The 19,106-nt window shown below is 42.9% G+C and overlaps 1 protein-coding gene across 1 annotated transcript in view; it reads left to right on the top strand.

The window, feature by feature from the left end:
* MTCL1 (microtubule crosslinking factor 1) overlaps positions 1-19,106 on the top strand; it is a 111,365-nt gene that overhangs the window by 76,601 nt on the left and 15,658 nt on the right. Inside the window, 4 exon segments of the mRNA XM_087818947.1 lie at positions 232-462; positions 1,674-1,871; positions 13,397-13,564; positions 17,004-17,258. Of these exon segments, the coding sequence (XP_087675073.1) occupies positions 232-462; positions 1,674-1,871; positions 13,397-13,564; positions 17,004-17,258 (852 nt within the window).

Raw genomic sequence — 19,106 nt, 5'->3', positions numbered from 1 at the left:
TTATTATAATGCCTTACCTTGAAATAGCACGTTCGTCTAAATCCAAAAACTCATAAGGTTTTGTAAAGAGTGAGCATCTCAAGGAGTTCACTAAACTTTTGGTGGCTTCTGTGTTTCACGTACCATATGCAAAATGATATGGATTGACTGGCAGTTTGCAAAGACTGTTCGTTTGGTGTGGGTGGCAGATGGGCATAGCTGCTTGTCACACTCCCTTTTCTCCTGTTCAAGACGGAGGAGGAGCCCCTCTATGCCTGGAGGTGGAAAGAACTGGAAATGCACAGCCTGGCTCTGCCGAACACCCTCCACGAGCGGACCTGGACGGATGAGAGGACTCTGCTGCAGCAGGAGCTCCGGTCCTTGAAGCAGAACATTTTCCTTTTTTACGTCAAACTCAGGTGGCTGCTGAAGCACTGGCGGCAAGGGAAACAGATGGAGGAGGAAGGAGAGGATTTCACTGAGGTACCTCCACCCGGAGAGCTCATTTTATTTGCATCCGTTTTGTTCTTGACCCCCAGACACTGCTGTCCCCCTCCCCCTGCACACAAAGTCATGTTCTATTAGTTCAAATTATTTTGTCAAGTCCACTCCAGACAATGGTAATGCAAGAGGTCATCCAGTTACATATCAGACCAAGAGTTCTGTGCTGTCCTTTGACCTCGTTTTAAGAGCATATGGGTCTGTAACTCCGTTCTGCAACAAAGCTTTGCTGCCATCTGTCTTGTTGCTGATTTATAAATTCATTTAAGTGATCATCCTGAGATCCCCGACGTCTCCCTCTACCTTGTTAGTTTGTAAAACCCAGCTCTAAGTGCTTCTCTCCCCTTTCCATTTCAGTTTTTATTCCTAAATACCAGAGCCCATTCTGCCAACGCAGTTTTATAAAGGTATCTTCTAAACTCCAGATTGGAAGAGGCCTTGCCGCCTCTGACATTTGTGTATGTTCTCCTAAGAAAGAGAGCAATTCCAAGATTCATGAGAGAACCAGAACAGAGTTATGTGTTTGCAGATGGATTTTTATTGATTAGAGTGGCCATGAGCTCTGCAGGCTCTTTCCTGGCCTTGCTCTCTGGTGAGCACAGGGCTGGAGTCACTGGTGTTGGGTGTATCCGCACCACTGGCTACTCTGTCAGCTGCTTCAAGGCATTGTGAACACTGGTTTCCTTTTAGTCCCCAGAGACCTTTCATCTGTTCTTCACTCTAGTGAGCAGTGCGTGTAATTTTAAGTCATCCTAAGAATGGGAAGATAGCTGATTCTCTTTTCTCAGGGTGGAGAAAGTCTTCAAAAATTAATTCAGCCTGCTTTCAAATGTCCATGACATAGAAAACCATCATTAAGCAAAACCTAGAAGTAGCTGTAAAGTTCCATGTTGATCAATACTTTGGACTCTCTCCTCTAATTTATAAAACCTTAACTGTAAGCAGTAACAGTTTATAAATAGTAAAATTTCTAGTCTTGTCTAATAAACTGTATTTACTATACTGATGCTATTTAAATAGAGAAAGTGGCCAATGAGTGAAATGGCCAGAATGAGCATATGAGGGGTAAGGGCTGAGAAGTGAAGTGTTGATAAATCCCATAAAGTGAATAATAATCCTCAAGCCATAAAAATCGGACTGCCCAGCAGGAAGATTTGGGTAAAGCTGTGATTGTCTTCTCTTGCTGTTTTCAGAGTGAGCACCCAGAGCTCTATCCCAGGCTTGGTGAGCTTGGAGTCCAGGTGGACCCAAAGGCGGATGGCCCTAAGCGAGACGATGACAGTCCAGGCTGTGGCTCTTCAGTGGGGGAGCATTCTCCACACTCCCCTGTGCATGTCGGCAACCACGGATCTCGGGTGCAGCCTGCCGATGGAGGACAGCCACACGGGCAGGTGGGTGCTGAGGTTCCAGCCCCCCATTCTGCCCGCACCTGGGAGGGAAGACTCCCAATCTATGTTTGTATCATTTTTATCATGGGCCGGTGTTCTGGAGAACAGAAAACTTCTCTGGTGGCCTGTAAACACACGTCAAGTGTTCCAGCTTCTTTTGGAGCCACTTGAAATATAAAGATATTTGATGACACTTAAAAAAAATAGAGAGAGGTGAGATTTCAGTGTAAATATTAAGTAATTATTAGTGTTGCCAAAGGCCACATTTATTAATTATTAAACAGATTGACCTGTTGCTGTATTTTTGCTAGAAATCACATCGTTAAGGCTTGCATGTTAGCGTCAGCCCGTTAATTCATTTGGCTTACATGTATAAATAAGGACCATAGTGAGAGCAGATCAGCTGTGTCCCCTCAACGCTAGCAGATGTGCCACAGAAAGAGAGAAGGAAAGTAGTCTGTAGAGTGGACCGAGGCCTTATGAAAGTTGACCATTCTTCCACGGAGGGGACAATACCGAGTGCCGCGCATTCATCATGCAGAAAAATGAAAGTACGGGGCTTCTGTGTTGATGCTTAGCGAATGGGCACTTGACAGTATCACTAATTCAGTAACTTAATGCGTAAGGAAGAAAGAACAAGTACTTTTTAAAAAATATTCCAAGCATGTAAAGTGTTTCAGATCCTTTTGGGGCCACTTGAAATATAAAAATATTTGATGACACTTAAAAAAAGTAAAGCATTGAAGAGAGGTGGGCTTTCAGTGTAAATATTAAGTAGTTATTGCTGTTACCAAAGGCCATGTTTACTAACTATTAAGAAGATAAACCTTGCTTAATAAGCCAAAGGAGACTATTGATACCACCCAGATTTCTTGCAGTTTTATACAAAACAGCAGCTGTGGTGGGTTTGGAGTGTGAGACCCTCGAAGGCACCGGGTGTTAAAGCTTCCTTGCTCCCCGACTCCCTGTTCCGAGCCTTTGTGGACCCTGTGTTGCTTCTCCGAGGGTTCCCCAGAGCAGAGCCTGAGGCCCCAGCCCTGGACCCTGGCTCTGGGGGGAGGGGCAGGGCTGGAGTCACCCTGGGAGGGCGGGTGCGGGCTGTGGCCGCTCCAGCACAAACATATTTGGGCACTCCCTGTGCCCCGAGGCCACAGCTGCAGCCCCTCCCTCAGCCCAGAGCCTCAGGGCCAGCGGAGAGGGCTGTCATCAGCACTTGGGCTCAGATCCAAATGAGGAAGAGTGGTGAGGTCTGAGCACAGCCTGGGGGAAATGTGTGTTTTCCCCTCTGCACTTACTGCTTTCTCTCCATATACAAATAAGATTTTCACAACGGAAGAGCTGCTTTCTTTTTTCTTTCTTTCTTTTTTTTTTCTTTTTTTTTTGCTGCAGGCATTAGTAATTTATTGTTTAATCCAAACACATTCAAACTGGAAACTGAAAGAATACTTTTCACCTGAAACAATTTAACTAGATTCTATTAGCATATAATGCTTACCAGGTTACAGCAATAAAGATGGTATCATTGTCTCCTATACCAACTAAAGCAGGATGGTCAAGCCAATTTGGCTGCAGTGGTGTCATAAGGATAGACTATTACCATAAAAGAAAAAATATCAGCAAGTAACAGGGATGGTACATGAATATTTTCACTCTGGTCCACCAAAAAGGGAACAAAATGTCCACAGTACTGCAGGTGAACAATCACCATGTAAACTTCTCCATGTGATGTTTTAATGATTTATTCATGGTATGTAAAGACTGAAGCTGAATGGCTCTTTGCTCTAATTTTCTATTATGCTTGACATTTGTCATTACTTTTGGTGCCAGAACATTTTTCATGAGTGGCAGGGCAGTATCCTAGATTGGAACTTTTATATCTATACAAAATGAAAGAAAGAAAGAAGAGAGTAAATGGAAAATACACTATAAAAAAATACTGACAATAAACCACTAATTTAAAAGTAGTTTGAATAAAGGTTTCCAAATGCACAAGTAGTTTTCTGGTAAGAACTTCAAGTACTATATACCCCTAAAAGTGTAAAAAGTGTTTTAAACAGGAAAAAGAAAAATTTTTAGGGCCCCCCAAATGGAAACTATTAAATATCTGTGTACCCAAAATATAGTGCAAGACTTTTTTCAAACATGGGCAGCCCCATTCAAAGGGGGAAAAAGGGACAGATGTAATTTTATTTATATTGCCAAGTACATGAAAAACAAAATATGTGTGTCATTTGCTACTTTACTAAATAGCAGTTTTCGTAGTTCAAAACCAGTCTGCTGCTATGTCAAGTGCACATTGGGTTTTCCCTGGACAGAACGGAGAGGTCCTCCATGCTAACAAGCAGCTGCAAGTGCTCCCTCTGAAGAGCTGTTTTCTCTGCACCCCATCCAGCCTTCATTTTCCCTGACTAATATGACTCAAGAAAGAGGAATTTTCAAAGGAGCTTTTAATTACAGTTATTAGGAAGTTCGTCATAATGCCAGCATCCATGGGGAGAATTTAGCTCATGGAATGAATTTCCAACAATGACTTAGAAAATAAAATGCTACTTTGCAAAATAATCCTTTAAAATCTGCCAGGTTTTGTTTTGTTTTTTTTAACAAATATTTTGCTTATTTTAATGAAGCTGGCACAGACAATGTCCATTTAAAACCCATTTCCCAGGCCAAAAAGTACAAATAAAATAAAAAAGAGCAGTGTTCTGTTGTACACACTTCTACACAGATAACTTTTATTAATGGCTCATGAAAATCAGAACTTTCTGGGGTCTTCTGACAAGATTTCTCCAAATGCTTTCTCTGTAGTGAAGCCATCGTTGTTAGCCTTTACTCTGACCTTATTGGTCTTCTTGACTCCAGTCTCATATTCCTCTTCTTTTTGCCCAGACCCTCAGATTTTAAAAGTAGCTTCAAGTTAAGGAAAGGACGTTTTCCCGTCTCCCACTGAAAGTCAGTCCAGGAGTGAAGCCATCCCAGGCTAGGACTTCGGGGCCGGTTAGAAGTCATTATGAGCACTTGCATTCTCACAAGCCTGCAAATGCACGGTCCTGGAGAAGGTGGCCTCCCTGTGCACACATGTAATATTTCTAAAGGAGAGGGCGATCTGAGGGAGGCTGAGGTTTGCTCACCAGTCATCAGCACAACGAAAACAAACAATAGTGAATAATGGGCACTGGAATTCCAATTGCCAGGTGTTTTAAAGAAATGGGTGCCGGTTTTCAGTTCCATTTTGAACACCACATTACAAAAGAGCTACTTTTTAAAAGAAAAATGGACTGAGGGAAGAGAGGAAAACGAATATCTAAACCGTTGACCGACGCCCCAGGGTTCCTGATAAACGCCAGTCACGCCTTCTTCCCCATTCCCAGCTCTTTGGGAATATCACTGCCAGCAGTCTCTGTTCTCCAAAGAGAAACCGGAGCGAAGTCACTGGAACGCCCTGCCTTCGACAGAACGATTCTCTGTTTCTTGAGATGTGTCGTCATTTTCATTTGAAGTGGATCTCACAGTGATCCTGTCCAGTGACTTTGAGTTTAATGTGCTCGCCTCCCTTCTTACCCCCCCAAGCCTTCAGGTGAAGGTTTTGCCTCCTGGTCAGACACAGTGGTGGCTTCTCCCGGGGTCTCCGCACAGCCATGGCCTGGGGTAGGCAGAACCTCACTCCGGGGTTCACAAATCTGTCTCTCTTCCCTGCCGCACAACCCTGCGGCTGGACCAGTGTCATTACTTTTAAAAGAGATATTGGCAATCAGTACTATACAGCATCTGTGGTTAACTCAAATAGTATTTCTTGATTTCCACTTAGTCGAAAACCTGCTGCGCTGAGATCATGTGTGTCCAAATGCTTTGGAAAAAGGAAAAAAATTGAACATCTGGTTTTCTAAACCATAGTCATGGAAAATGTTACCCTTGGGGTGGAAAATAATGTAAAGTCGCTCAGCTGGAACCTCACATTCAGTGTATTTTAATATCTCTCCTTTCCCCCTCTTCCAACGCTGAGTTTTTAGAGCTTCCCCTTTACGTGGAGATGGACCCGTGAGGTGCCACCTTGTGCGCTGTGCGGCAGAGGCTCGTGAATGGGCTCACAGGGTAGAGTCCAGATGGGTGGAATCAGCTCTGCCTTTGATGGCCTCATCTTTCCATAGTAACGAAGTGCGCAGTGCCATCCTTCCAAGGACAGAAGATTAGTGAGCTCTACCGTAGGCGACAGCTGGTTCCCTGAGAGTGAACACTCTTCGTTAGAAGTGTTGCCTGCTCTTTAGTGGCCTGGGCATTATGGAGGCAGCCTGCGTGTCTTACGGAGCTGCCCAACAGAGCCACACCCTTTCAGAAACTCCGAGAACCTCCCAAGGTGATAAGCAGAATGAGAAATGTGGCCCAACTTCTTTCCCAAGGATAAACTCTCAAGTAACAAAATTTCCCAGGCCTTGGTTTTTGCCTTGTGTCATATTGAACATTCTCAGAGTCGAACACAGTAAATGGCAACATTTATCATGTCCAATGAGATTTTTAAAATTACATGTATTGAATCAACCTTGGAAATAGTTCATGAAAATCAGCAGGTTGGAAAATGTTTGGCTCTGCGAATGCTCCCTGTTGACTGATCTTTGGTTATCCTATCTGGCAGCAGTAACCCGATTGTCCTTAGGAACAGTAAGCTCTTTCAGTTTGCCTTGTGGAAGAGCCGAGGCTGGGAATACGCAAGGGCATGTAGACAGTTCTCAGTGAATTCTAAGATGCTCGCCACTTGCCACTATGTTAAGCTTTTGGGACCAGCACTGCTAAGGCTGAGAGCATTTTATATTAATTAGTAATTTCTGAAATCAAGGGTTTTTTAAAAAAAAACAACAAGGTGATTAGTAGTGCCAGAATTATGACCCCCATGGTTCCAACAGCTAGTCTTCCCAGAATTGGATTAATTTTTTTAAAAGAGAAGTTCCTTTTTCATTCGGGGATGTGACAGAATATTCTTCATTAAAGCATCTAAGTATAAATATAAGGAATCGAATCTAAAATTCAGAGCAAGATCTAATGAAATTTTGTTTCATATTAGTCTTAAAGTCTTCAACTGGGACTGGTCACTGAAGAGTCTCACTCAGGATCTATCCTTAGGACCAAGCAGATACTGCTCCTCCGCCACTGATCCAAGGCTCAGTCTGAAGCTTAGGATCTTCAGGGGCTACCCTACGTAAAAACCAGCCTTTCTTCTGTAGCCAAAGTGCCTTTGGCCCCCTGGACCTCTTAGACTTCGACTCATCTGGCTGCCCAACAACTCACTTTTTGGCTGCCCACCTTTTTGCTTTGCCCAAATACAGAAACTTCCAGAAAGAGTACCTCTTTCAGACAAGGCCTGAATGTCAGAACTGTAACATGCCCTGAATTTTTCCTCCTTTTTTTTTTTTTTTTTTGGTCATAAGAAAACTCTCCTCTTGAGTCTCAGTAGCTGTCACATTTCAATTTTGTATGTTATGCCATGGTTTATTCTTCAGACTCTGCAACTTTATAACCTCACCTAGGAGACATGCAACTCTATATAAAAGGAACCGGACCAGAGCTTATGATTATGATACATTTAATTTTTCTGTTTACTTTTGTTTGTTTTTTTTCTGTTACTGTGGAAATAGCACCTGCTGGAGGTGAAAAGTCACCAGTACTTTCAAGGAAAGGACTCTGTCTGCCCCAGTCCCACCTCCCAGAGTTAACCCCAGTTGTACAGTTTACAACATACCTTTCAAAGTGTGAAACAAACTCTAAACCTCACTGATGAGTGATTTCTTCCCATCTAGCCACTTGGTTTTCCTCAGACCTGCCCTGGCTCCTTTGAAGCCTTTGACTGGTATCGCTGGGTTTATAACTTATTAAATATATGTCCATTAGTTCTTTCCTAAACCTACATTTATTCTTGGGAAGGTCTCAGTGAAAACTATGGTGGCCTGCAGGCACAGAGCCCCCATGGCCAAGATCACCTGGTATATTCTCAGCCAGAGGAAAAATGATTTCTGTACATAAATGAGTCTATCATCTCTGCAAACCTCCAACAGATATCATATTTTCACGGCCAGTCTTCAATGACTCATTGTCTTTTATCCCTGGGGGGATAATGGTTTTAGAAAAGAATCTTAAAGTTAATCTGAATGTACCAATGAAGGTAAGAATGATAAATGGCTTGTTTATTAAAATGTCGTTGGATGTGCAAATGTATCCTTTCTGGCTAATCTTACCGAAAAGGACTTGTCTTGGGACTACACTAATAAAGGAGTTACTATTATTGAGTGCTGCATGAGTTCCCCTTCTTCATTTGTATCAAATAAGAAATATGCAGTGAATGTTGGTGGTCAGGAGCAGCTACCAGAGCATTCCAGAGCTCCCCGCCTGCGTCTAACAGCCTAAATGAATAGGAAGTGAAGGCCATCACCTCTATTTCGTGACTCGCTTTTGTGGGTCAGCCTATAGTAGCAGGTCAATATATCTTTTCCAACTTTAGATTAAAATCATTTCCAAAGTTAATGGCTCTGATGCAAGCAAAGTAGTTGATAATAATTTAGCTCTTTCACAGAATTGTGATACACAGGTTTTAGAAATCTTAGGCAAGAATGATTTTGTAAAATTGCTGGCATTGCATCACTATAGCTTGGTATGTTACCTTTTCCATAAGCTTCCTTTTCACTTTCTACTAATAATATTTATTGTATATTTGGATAGCAGTCCTATTGGCTGATGCCCAACCTTGAACCTGTTGTAAAGTTTAACACTTTATAGCACAGCCAAGCTCCTGATCCCATTTTTGGGACTATTTTAAGCTTCACCCAAGAGAGATGAATTTGGAAGGGCTGAAATGCCTTTAGACTGGGGAAAAGAAATGGTAGAGCCATTTTATCATGCTTCTTTGTGAGTAAACCAACCAGCTGACCTTGAAGAGATCGAAAAGTTGGCCTTTTTTCATTGAAATTGACCTACATTTAACAGATACATAGCTGAAAGGTTGCATATCTGGGCTCCTTGCACAGAAGGTTTAGAAGCTCTGAATCAAAAATACTTCCACCTAAAGACCTTTAAATACACCAGAGAGTCTCCGTTCCATTCTTGACTCAATTTGGATAATCTTTTTACCCAAAGCATAGCCCAATAAGGGCCACCGCTGGAGGAAAAATTTGAGAGAATTAACTTTTAGGTACTTTTTCGGGGTGGCTCACTATTATTATTTCCCTTGATATGGGAATGGAATTCATTTCACAGAGATTAGATGACTTCTCTAAGGCCAAGTTAAAATAAATAATAATAATAAAAGCTTAGGCAGGGTATGATGTCAGAATTCAAATATCCTGACTTGGATTGTTCAGCCTTGGAAGGGACAGACCTGGATTGCAGTCAGGGTTCTGCACTCCAGCAGCAAGACCTCGGCAACCTCTGCACATGTAGGTCCTCCTCTGTAACACGGGGAACGTGGCAATGCGTACCCAGGACTGATGTGAAATGCAAGTCATGTAGATGAATAAGGTAGCGTACCCCTGGCCCACTGGAAGCAATATTAGTTATCATTACTGGGGGATTTGTATGTAAAAAAGTCATTTAGATGGATCATGCCCATCAGTGGCTGATTCAGGGTCTTCAGAAAATTTTGCTTGGACATCAGTTCTTGCTGTTGTGCACCAAGGCAGAGAGCTGGTGCGGCTTCTTGCCATGCCACATGCCGCTCCTGGGTGCTTATAGTGACAAGTACCAATAGCATGGATTCTCTGAACTCTCTGGTTATCTTGGCCACCTTTATACCCCAAAGCAATTTTGAGCTCATTCCATGATGAATAATATTATACTGATATAATAGGACATTATGTTGATTTCTCTGACCCAAATACACATGAAAACATTAGGCTTAATTTGCTTTCAAGAAGCACAAAGTGCTGGCCCTAATGTTGTCAGAGCTGTTTGGTGTAAGGTTAAGAACCCCACAGGCTGACCACAGATGTGACCTGGGGTTTACAGGAAGTTATTGATTACAAATAAGAATTTATTATATGGTTTTCTGCTTTTCAGTGAAAATTAGATGACTACTCCAAAGACTGGATCAAACATTATCATTATTTTATGCTCAAAATACTTTGCCTTAAAAAGTAGTGATATATTTAAACTTTAAAAATCCAAAGATGAAAATACCAAATAAATCTACCATAGAATATACATAGTTTTTCAGCAAATCCTTACTTAGAATGATATTTCTGAAAAGATTGTTGCAACACCCTTTCTCACTCATCTGCACTTATATAATTTTTAAATACTTTTGGTGCTGAGTTTAAAGAAACTGCATTTAAAGAAACTGAGTTTAAAGAAACTGTTCTGCATTTATTACGGTTTCACACATTTCAAAAGCATCTCTTTGAATATAGAGGTAATTTATTTACTTTATTTTTATTGTTTACACTATCACAGATGTCCTCACCCCCCCACTCCTCTCCCCCACTGCTCCCTCCCCCCCTCCCCCTTCCCTCTGGCCATCACCACACTATTGTCTGTATCTGTGGGTTATGCATATATGTTCTTTGGCTAATCCCTTCACCTTCTTTCACCCTGTCTCCCCTCCCCCACCCCTTCTCACAACTGTCAGTCTGTTCCATGTGTTCATGCCTCTGTTTCTATTTTGTTCGTCAGTTTATTTTGTTCATTAGATTCCACATATAAGTGATATCATATGGTATTTGTCTTTCACCAACTGGCTTATTTCACTTAGAATCTCCAGGTCCATTCGTGCTATCTCAAAGGGTAAGAGAGCCCTCTTTTCTAGAGCTGCATAGTATTCCATGGTGTAAATCTACCAAAGCTTTTTTATCCACTCAGCTACTGGTGGGCACTTGGGCTGTTTCCAGATCTTGGCTATTGTAGATAATGCTGCTGTGAACATAGGGGTGCATATATTTGTTCAAATTGGTGTTCAGGATTCTTAGGATATATTCCCAGAAGTGGTATCTCTGGGTCAAAGGGCAGCTCCAATTTTAATTTTTTGGCAACTCCGTACTGTTTTCCACAGTGGCTGCAGCAGTCTACATTCCACCAGCAGTGCACTAAAGTTCCCTCTCCTCCACTTCCTCGCCAGTGCTTGTTGTTTGTTGATTTATTGACGGTAGCCATTCTGGCAGGTGTGAGGTGATACCTCATTGTGGTTTTAATTTGCTTCTCTCTAATGATTAGTGATGTTGAGCGTTTTTTCATACGTCTCTTGGCCCTTTGTATGTCCTCTTTGGAGAAGTGTCTATTCAGGTCCTTTGTACATTTTTAAATTGGATTGTTTGTCTTTCTGATGAGTTGTGTAAGTTCTTTATACATTTTGGAAATTAACCCCTTATCAGATGTATCATTGGCAAATATGTTCTCCCATACAGTGGGATCCCTTTCCATTTTGTTGATGGTTCCTTTGCTGTGCAGAAGCTTTTTAGTTTGATGTAGTCCCATTTGTTCATTTTTTTCCTTTGTTTTCCTTGCCCTGGAAGCTATATGGGCAAAAATATTGCTAGAGAGATGTCTGAGGTTTTGTTGCCTACGATTTCTTCCAGGATTTTTATGGTTTCGCAACTTACATTTAAGTGTTTTATCCATTTTGAGTTTATTCTTGTGTATGGTGTAAGTTGGTGGTCTAGTTTAATTTTTTGGCGTGTACCTGTCCAATTTTTCCAACACCATTTATTGAAAAGACTGTTTTTACTCCATTGTATGCTCTTGCCTCTTTTGTCAAATATTAATTGATCGTAAGTGTGTGAGTTTAAATTTCTGGGCTCTCTGTTCTGTTCCATTGATCTATATGCCTGTTCCCATGCCAGTACCAGGCTGTTTTGATTGCAGTGGCCTTGTAGTATAGTTTGATGTCAGGTATTGTGATACCTCCAACTTTGGTCTTTCTCAAGACTGATGAGAATATTCAGGGTCTTTATTTACATTCGGGAGATTGGAAAGACTGCATAGGATTTTTAGAAGGTTTTCTATCTACTGAGCTTTGCAAATGTTAACTGAACTGTACTCTTAATAAGCCTTTCATCTCAGAGCTATTAAAGTGAAAATTGGTGTTCAAGGTGAGAAAAATCGAGGAGCAATACATAAAAAGTCTAACTAATAAGTCTTTCTACTCAGTCAAAAGTATACTGTATCTAATATTATAACTTCATATAAATTATGGGAGCAAGTATGGAGTCTTCAGTAATAAATCTGTTCATGTTAAAGAATTTCTCTTTTCTAAGTCAACTTTATTTGAATCCAAGCATATATCCAAAGTATCTTGAATTTTTCCCATGTGTGGTTGCCTGAGCATCTTTGTGTGTGTACGTGTATTTGCTTAGTGCATTAACTAGATGGTTTTAGAAGTACAACTGACTCTGCATGTGATGGAGGGGAGAAGGTGATGCGTGCGTAGATCCCAAGCTAGGGAGCCAGGGGGACTGTCCTTGGTTTGCCAAGTAGGGGGATTCCACCTGAGAGTAGGAACTCTGCCTTTCTATTGGAGAGACGGTCTGCATCCAGTAGTACTTAGAGCTTTTTTCCCCCAGTCTCACAAATGTACCAAACAAGATTGCCCCGAGACCACGTGACGCACTTTGTGTTTTCTGTCTGGTTGGAAGAGATGGGCTGATTTGGCTATTATTATTGAGGTACAGAGTTAATTCATTTGGACAAACCTTACTGATAAAATGCCCATGCTGAAATGTACAAAGACAGCTGTCATAGTTTTGAAATGTGCCTTCAAAGAGCGGGTTTTAGAAAATATAAAATCTTTTATGTTAGGTATAAGCAGATTAGTAATAAAAACTCCATTTTCATTTATCAGATCTGTTTGCATACTTCACATGAGCCAGGCATTGTGCAAGACGCTGGAAATGTTGGGGTGAGCCAGGCTCTGTCTTACTCTGGTGAGGGGGGCACAAGAAAAACAGCTGCAGTGGTTATTTGTTCTGTGAGTGAAGCAGAAAGGAGGGGCAGCGATTCTACCTCAGGGGACCATGAGGAAGCCTGCCGAACCGGGTGGGCATTTGATTTTGGCTTTAATTATTAAACCTTAAAAGGTCCCTCCTCCCCGTGGCCATGTTTGCCATATATATCACCTCTGAGTAACTACAAGTCAGAGGATGACCACCCCACGTTTGTAAGAAGCGCGGGGCCTTTGTGCATTCCCTGCTGTTGCAACAGCTGCCGTTAAAAGGACAGCACGCGCAGGTGAGCGTTTGCATTGTTACATCCACCTCCCCAACCAGGGCTTTGGACGCCTGACGGCCCAGAGTGTCTTGCGGCCTCTGCCTCCGCGGCGCCCTTGGCCTCGTGCACCCTCCTCCCTTTACTTCGGGTCCCCGTCGCACCAGCTCCAGTCCTGGCCTTGCTGTCCCAACAGGCCCTTAGCAGACGGCCGGCACGGGACCCCCTGGTTCTGCTCCCATTGCCAGTGGCACCTGGGAAACGGCCTAGCACCACCGCGACTGCCAGGCTTCTCCCCGCTTCTGACCTAAAGAACACCCTTACGCGAGGTGACAGTGTTGGCTCCCGTGTCCCCGCAGGTGCCGGAAGACCAGCAGCTGTTCCGCGCGCTGAAGACCCTGCTGGAGGACCTGCGCGCGGAGCTGCGGGAGGACGAGCGCGCCCGGCTGCGGCTGCAGCAGCAGTACGCCAGCGACAAGGCCGCCTGGGACGTGGAGTGGGCCGTGCTCAGGGGCCGCCTGCAGCAGGTACGGCCCGCAGGCGGGGAGGGGCCCAGACGCCCGCGGCGACCCTCCAAGAGCAAGAGGGCTCTGAGGAGACCGGGCACCGCCTGCTGCCTCTTCTAAAGCCCCCAGCCTCCCCGAGGCACCTTCCTCCCCCATGCTCCCTCTCCCACGTGTGGAAGACGGTCAGCGCTTTTGAAGTAGCATTTGCTTTCTCACTCCACGTTGAACAAGGTTGTGTTTTGCCCCATCAGAGGGCCTCCGGCATGAAGTGGGGATCAGAGTATGCGCCGAGGGAATTCAGGCAGGAGCCGAGGAAAAGCAGATCGTAGTTTAGTTACGTCTGAGAAAGGCGCACACATGCTTTCCCTTGGCTTTCCCAAGCACTGCGGCCTCCCACCGCACGCCCTAGAGGCCGGATCCGTTTCTTATTCACACTGAAGGAAATGGAGCCCAGTAGAAGTGGCTGGTCTCGGATCACAGAGCCTTCAGTGCCCAAGTGGAGAGGAGAGTGGGTTCCTGCCTCCGCCCTTCCCGCAGAACACAGCCTCCAGGGAGAGTTTAGGCGTGGCATGGTTGTTTATTAAGGCCAGACTTAGCCAGAGGCGTCCTTTTCTACATTTTCAGAAACATTTTCTCCCTGGAAATCTTAAAAGCACAGTCACTTCCTGCAGGGTGTCTCCTTGTTCAGATTGTTAATTCAGGTTTCTTCCAGCCCTTTGATCACGATGAGGGAGGAAAAGTCTGTGCATCTTTGATAATCTATTTTCTAGGCCCTGTTTTGAAGCAAACCATAAAGTAATTAATATTTTATATTAATTGGCTCAGTCCTTCATGGAAAAAGAAATCGCCCAGAAAGGAGACATCTTCTAAATGGCCTTAATAAAAGAGGAAAGGACTTATCATATCAAAAGAAAACAGCTCCTGCCCTGCCTGGTGTGGCTCAGATAGTTGAGAGTTGTCCTGTGCACTGAAAGGTTGCCGGTTTGATTCCCAGTTGGGGTACATACCCAAGTTTCAGGTTTGATCCCCAGTCGGTACTTGAGGGAGGCAACCAATTGATGTTTCTCTCTCACATTGATATTTCTCTCTCTTTCTCCCTCTCTCCCTCTCCCTTCCTCTCTAAAAAAATCAATAAAAACGTACTTTAAAAAAATAGAAAACAGCTCCTTTGGTACCCACAAGTTCACCCTCATTGCCACCTGGCTCAGGGGAGCAGTGGTGTGAGGCTCACAGCCCTGGGAAGAGCAGAGACACAGTGTTTTCTGCAGAGGAAGCTGCAAAGCACAGGAAAACCAAAGTGCCAGGCCAAGCTGGTCAGGTGACAGAGCCACTGACCCAGTTACTAATCCTGCCCACTGCCTGGTAGCAGACTCTTAATAGATGCTCTGTTTATGTTAGCACACAGCCTGAACCGTCAGCAGCAGAGGGGATATGAGTAAAAACACTTTTTGATGAGCTGCCTTTAAACCTATTTAAAAATTTGTTCATGGGAGGGGGAACTATTTTCAAAGACATTAAGTGTAGCTAAAGAAAGGAGGCATAATCTTTGATGCAAACCAGTTTGAAAACATTTCATCTTTGTTTTAGAGAAACCTTGTATCCACCCACATGTTTGCTACAAATAAAGCCTCAGGTAGAGTCATTAAACACTATGAAATAATGCTAGGACTTCAAGCCTAGAAGGCAGGTGGTTATAGGTAAGATTCATCTTCTGCCCGAATTGTTTAAGATGTTTCTTAAACATTTGCAGCCCAGGAATCAATGAATGTGGGCAGATGCTTATTCATTTATCATAGTCCCATCTTTACCCTTTTCTACTTAAAAGCAAAACAAGCGAATTCTACCAAAAGTTAAGTATTTTCTCTCAGTGAAGGCCATGTTGCATCAATTACCAAATCTATGAGTCCATCAATTGACTCCTAAGTCAGACCTTGTTCTAAATGCCAAGGATCAAACAACAAATAAGATATTTCTTGCCTGGGTTCTCAGTGCAGTGGGAGGCCCAGACAAGAGCTGTAACTTATAATAGTGTGAGAAGTGCCCTGCCAGGCCTGTACACAGTGCTGTCGGGGAGTAGGGGCATGCAGGGCACACACCTCAGCTTGAGGGCTTAGAGAAGGATTATTTGTGAAAGTCCTGCTTGGAATGAATCTCAGAGGATAAGTAGGAGTGAGTACTTGGAAAAGGAGAGAAAGGATATGTCAGAAAATAAACATCATAAGGAAGGGAGTGAGCCACATCTGCAGAGCTGCACCTAGTTAGGTGTGGGAGAAAGAGCGTTCAAAGAATTGAAGGGATAATCTTGATTTTTAACGTGGAAGTAAAGCATTTTGATTTGCTTTTTAAAAGGTTATTCTGGCTACAAGGTAGAAAATGGATTAGAAGCTATTAGAATTGAATGGATTAACATAGGTCCGTGGGATCAGCTGAACCAAAATAGGAAAGAGATGGTCTGTATATTCACTAATCTTTACCTAGAATTTATTGTGTCTTCTAACAACAGTACACTCCTAAATTTTTCCTCCTGTCCTCTCTGCTGTTGTTGTCATACAGTTTACTTCTACGTGTTCTAGAAACACACAGTATGTTGCAACTATTTTTCCTTTGGGCACTCAATGATTTTTAAAGCAATTAAAAATAGGGAAAATGAATTTTATATTTGTATTTATTTATGCCATTTCCAGTGTGCTTTATTTTTTTCTTTGTAGAACAGTGTCTATTGGTATATATTCTTTCTGCCTGAAAAGTTCCTCTATCATTTCTTGAAGTGCAAGTCTGCAGGCAGTGGGTTTTTTAATCCAATTTTATGTGTTGAAAAATGTTTTTTCCTTTATTTTTGAAAGATATTGTTGCCACTTTCTCCCTTCAGCCCTTTAAAGATGTCATGCCATTGTCCTCTGACTTACATAGTTTCTGAGGAGAGATCTGTTGTCATTCATATATGTGTGCCTCTGTGTGTGTGTGTGTGTCTTTTTTCTCTGCCTCCAAGGCTTCCTTTTTAGTTTCCAGCAGTTTGAATATGATATGTCTAGATGGGAGTTATTTTGCTTGTTTGTTTGTTTTTGGTATTTAACCTGCTGGGTGTTTGACAAATATATATTGTAGATGCCTAGGGTTCCATCATTGCCCCATCATTAGGTTCCAGTAGGGGCTAAGAATATAGGGACAGACTTGTACTTGTCCTCAAGGAGCTCTACAGAAGGACAGGTAAGAGATGGTGGTGACTCAGTAGGGAAGTAGAGCTGAGAAGCAGACTATGAGAACATTGACATTCTGCGTGACTCTGTCAAACGTTTGTAATTAGGACTTTAAAAATGTAAATGGGTTTCTTCCATGGGATTGGTCAAATCTTGATTTAAACATGTCTTCAGGCATAATACATTAATATCTGAGATTTTCTTCACCTACTAATGTGAGACTTGGTGAGGACTAAGTTCCTAAGTTTTTTTCTCCTTGACAGCTGGAAGAGAAGACTGAGAAAAACTTGGGAGAACCAGGCTCCACCCCTGACAGCAAAGGGGCATTCAAGAAGGAGAGGGAGACACACCAAAAGCTCCTCGCTGACAGCCACGGCCTGGTCATGGACCTGCGCTGGCAGATCCATCACAATGAGAAGAACTGGAACCGGGAGAAGGTGGAACTTCTCGACCGCCTGGACAGAGATCGGCAGGAGTGGGAGCGGCAAAAGAAGGAACTCTTGTGGAAAGTAGAACAGGTAAGGAAGCTCCTAGACACCAGAGAACAGGGAAGATAGTGGAGACAGCCAAACTGTCTTGGAGATCAGAGCATGTAGAGGGAAAAACAACCAGGTTACTCAGAGGTCCTTACTACATCAGGATTTTTCATGGGCTTCCTGGGGAAGAAGAAGAAAAGAAAAGCTAGAATTTTTAGTATTGGAAACCTGGGTTCAACCCTTCCATTACACAGATCTCTTCATTGCAAAGTTTGTAGGTAATTTCCCTGTAGGTGTATATGTGTGGTGTGTGTATATTCTGGGGTGGGAGGTAACTTTTTAAAGGAATTTAAAGACTAAACTTGAAAGAGGAGGTTATTTCAGGTCTTTTAAAGTGATTTCTGCCAAATAGCAAATTAACTTTTAAGTTTCCCACTAAAGATGTGGTCACAGTGATTGCTCCAGCTTAAATGGGATTATTGTCCATTAGTTAAGAAATTGTTAAATTAAATTGTAAGTCAGGTTGTTTGCACCTGCTGTGGATATTGCTGAGCTATAATTAGATAGGACCATAGTCAGGGGAGGTAGCCGGTAGCTCATTGTCTTCAGCTAAACAAATGATTCAGAAACCCAGATGAATTCATGGGGAGAGGGGTAGTTGTTTTCCTAATGCCCAGATCATTATTCTCTGCATTGCGTCAGACTTAGGACAGTTTGCGTAGCTGTGGCTGTACCTGAGTGATGCACAGATTACATTTTTATGTTAAATTGATGAAGATTTGGAATTCCTCCCTGGCTGGATTTTTCCATAGCATACATTTTATTTCAGCTTGTCACATTTATAAATTCATGAGGCCTCAAGGAAATGTATTCATCAATAAGAAACTGAGTTCAGGAAAAGTAACCTCCCTATTCTATCACAAATACCCATACTGCCTGCATTTATGAGGGAGCCTTTTAAAAAATGTGCTTCATTATCCTTAGACATATGGTACCTGTGTTACGCAGGCGCAGTAGCAAAGGTTAGTTTCTGCATGCTGTAGGGGAGTCAGGGAGGGAGAGTGAACTGAAAAGGAACTGGAGCCTTTGGCTCAGAAAGCCTTGAGGAGGAGGAAGTGCACTGCAGGTAGAAAGGAGCTGAATTCCTCCTAGGCCGGATTACTCACTCAACTGAGTCACCACACTGACATGTGATATGGCTCATTTCAGAATCATCAAAGGAAAGTCGGCCACTTCCAGTTCAGCCTAGAAATGCCAGCACTTCAGGAGACTCTTCTGTATTATATCCTCTGTGTGCCTGTGTTCTACCGAGTGCATCAGTTGTTAGTGGAAATTGTAGGAGCAAAGTGGCATGTGTTCATAAGAATAATGGTCACAGATTTATTGTGTCCAGCTGTAGCTGATCAGTATCACAGTAACTCTAGGCACCTTGGTACCAGGGAAGTTCCCTCTTGGTCTTCCCCCTAGGATTGCTCACTTGTCTTTCCCTGCTGTACCCCAGCAAGACCATCCCAATCCCTGTCCTTCTGGGCCCCCTTAGCCTGCTAGCCGTGGGCTTGTTGGTGTTGTATGGCTTCATTTTGGAAGTGACACCTTGGATATAAGTTTAGCAGGTCCTTTAGGGTTTTATTTTACTTTGGAGAATGAGGAATTTCTTGTAAAGGAAAAATTGGCAAGACATTTGATGATATTCAGCTTTCAAATAGTTAACAACAAAGGGATGAGCATTTGCCTCATTTTTAGACTATTTTGGAAAGAGAAAAGGAGACAGGAGCTGAACCCCATGTCTGGATCGTTAATATTGCAACAGCTCTACCAAGCTGACAGCACCAGAGCTTTAGTCCCCAAGGTTAACATCTTTGAGCATAACAGGTTCCGGGCATTCATCTG

The sequence above is a fragment of the Miniopterus natalensis genome, chromosome 7 (genome assembly GCF_054644295.1).
Source record: "Miniopterus natalensis isolate mMinNat1 chromosome 7, mMinNat1.hap1, whole genome shotgun sequence".
Classification (NCBI taxonomy): Eukaryota; Metazoa; Chordata; class Mammalia; order Chiroptera; family Miniopteridae; genus Miniopterus; species Miniopterus natalensis.
Note: the sequence above shows the minus strand (reverse complement) of the source record. Positions and strands in the feature narration are given on the sequence as shown.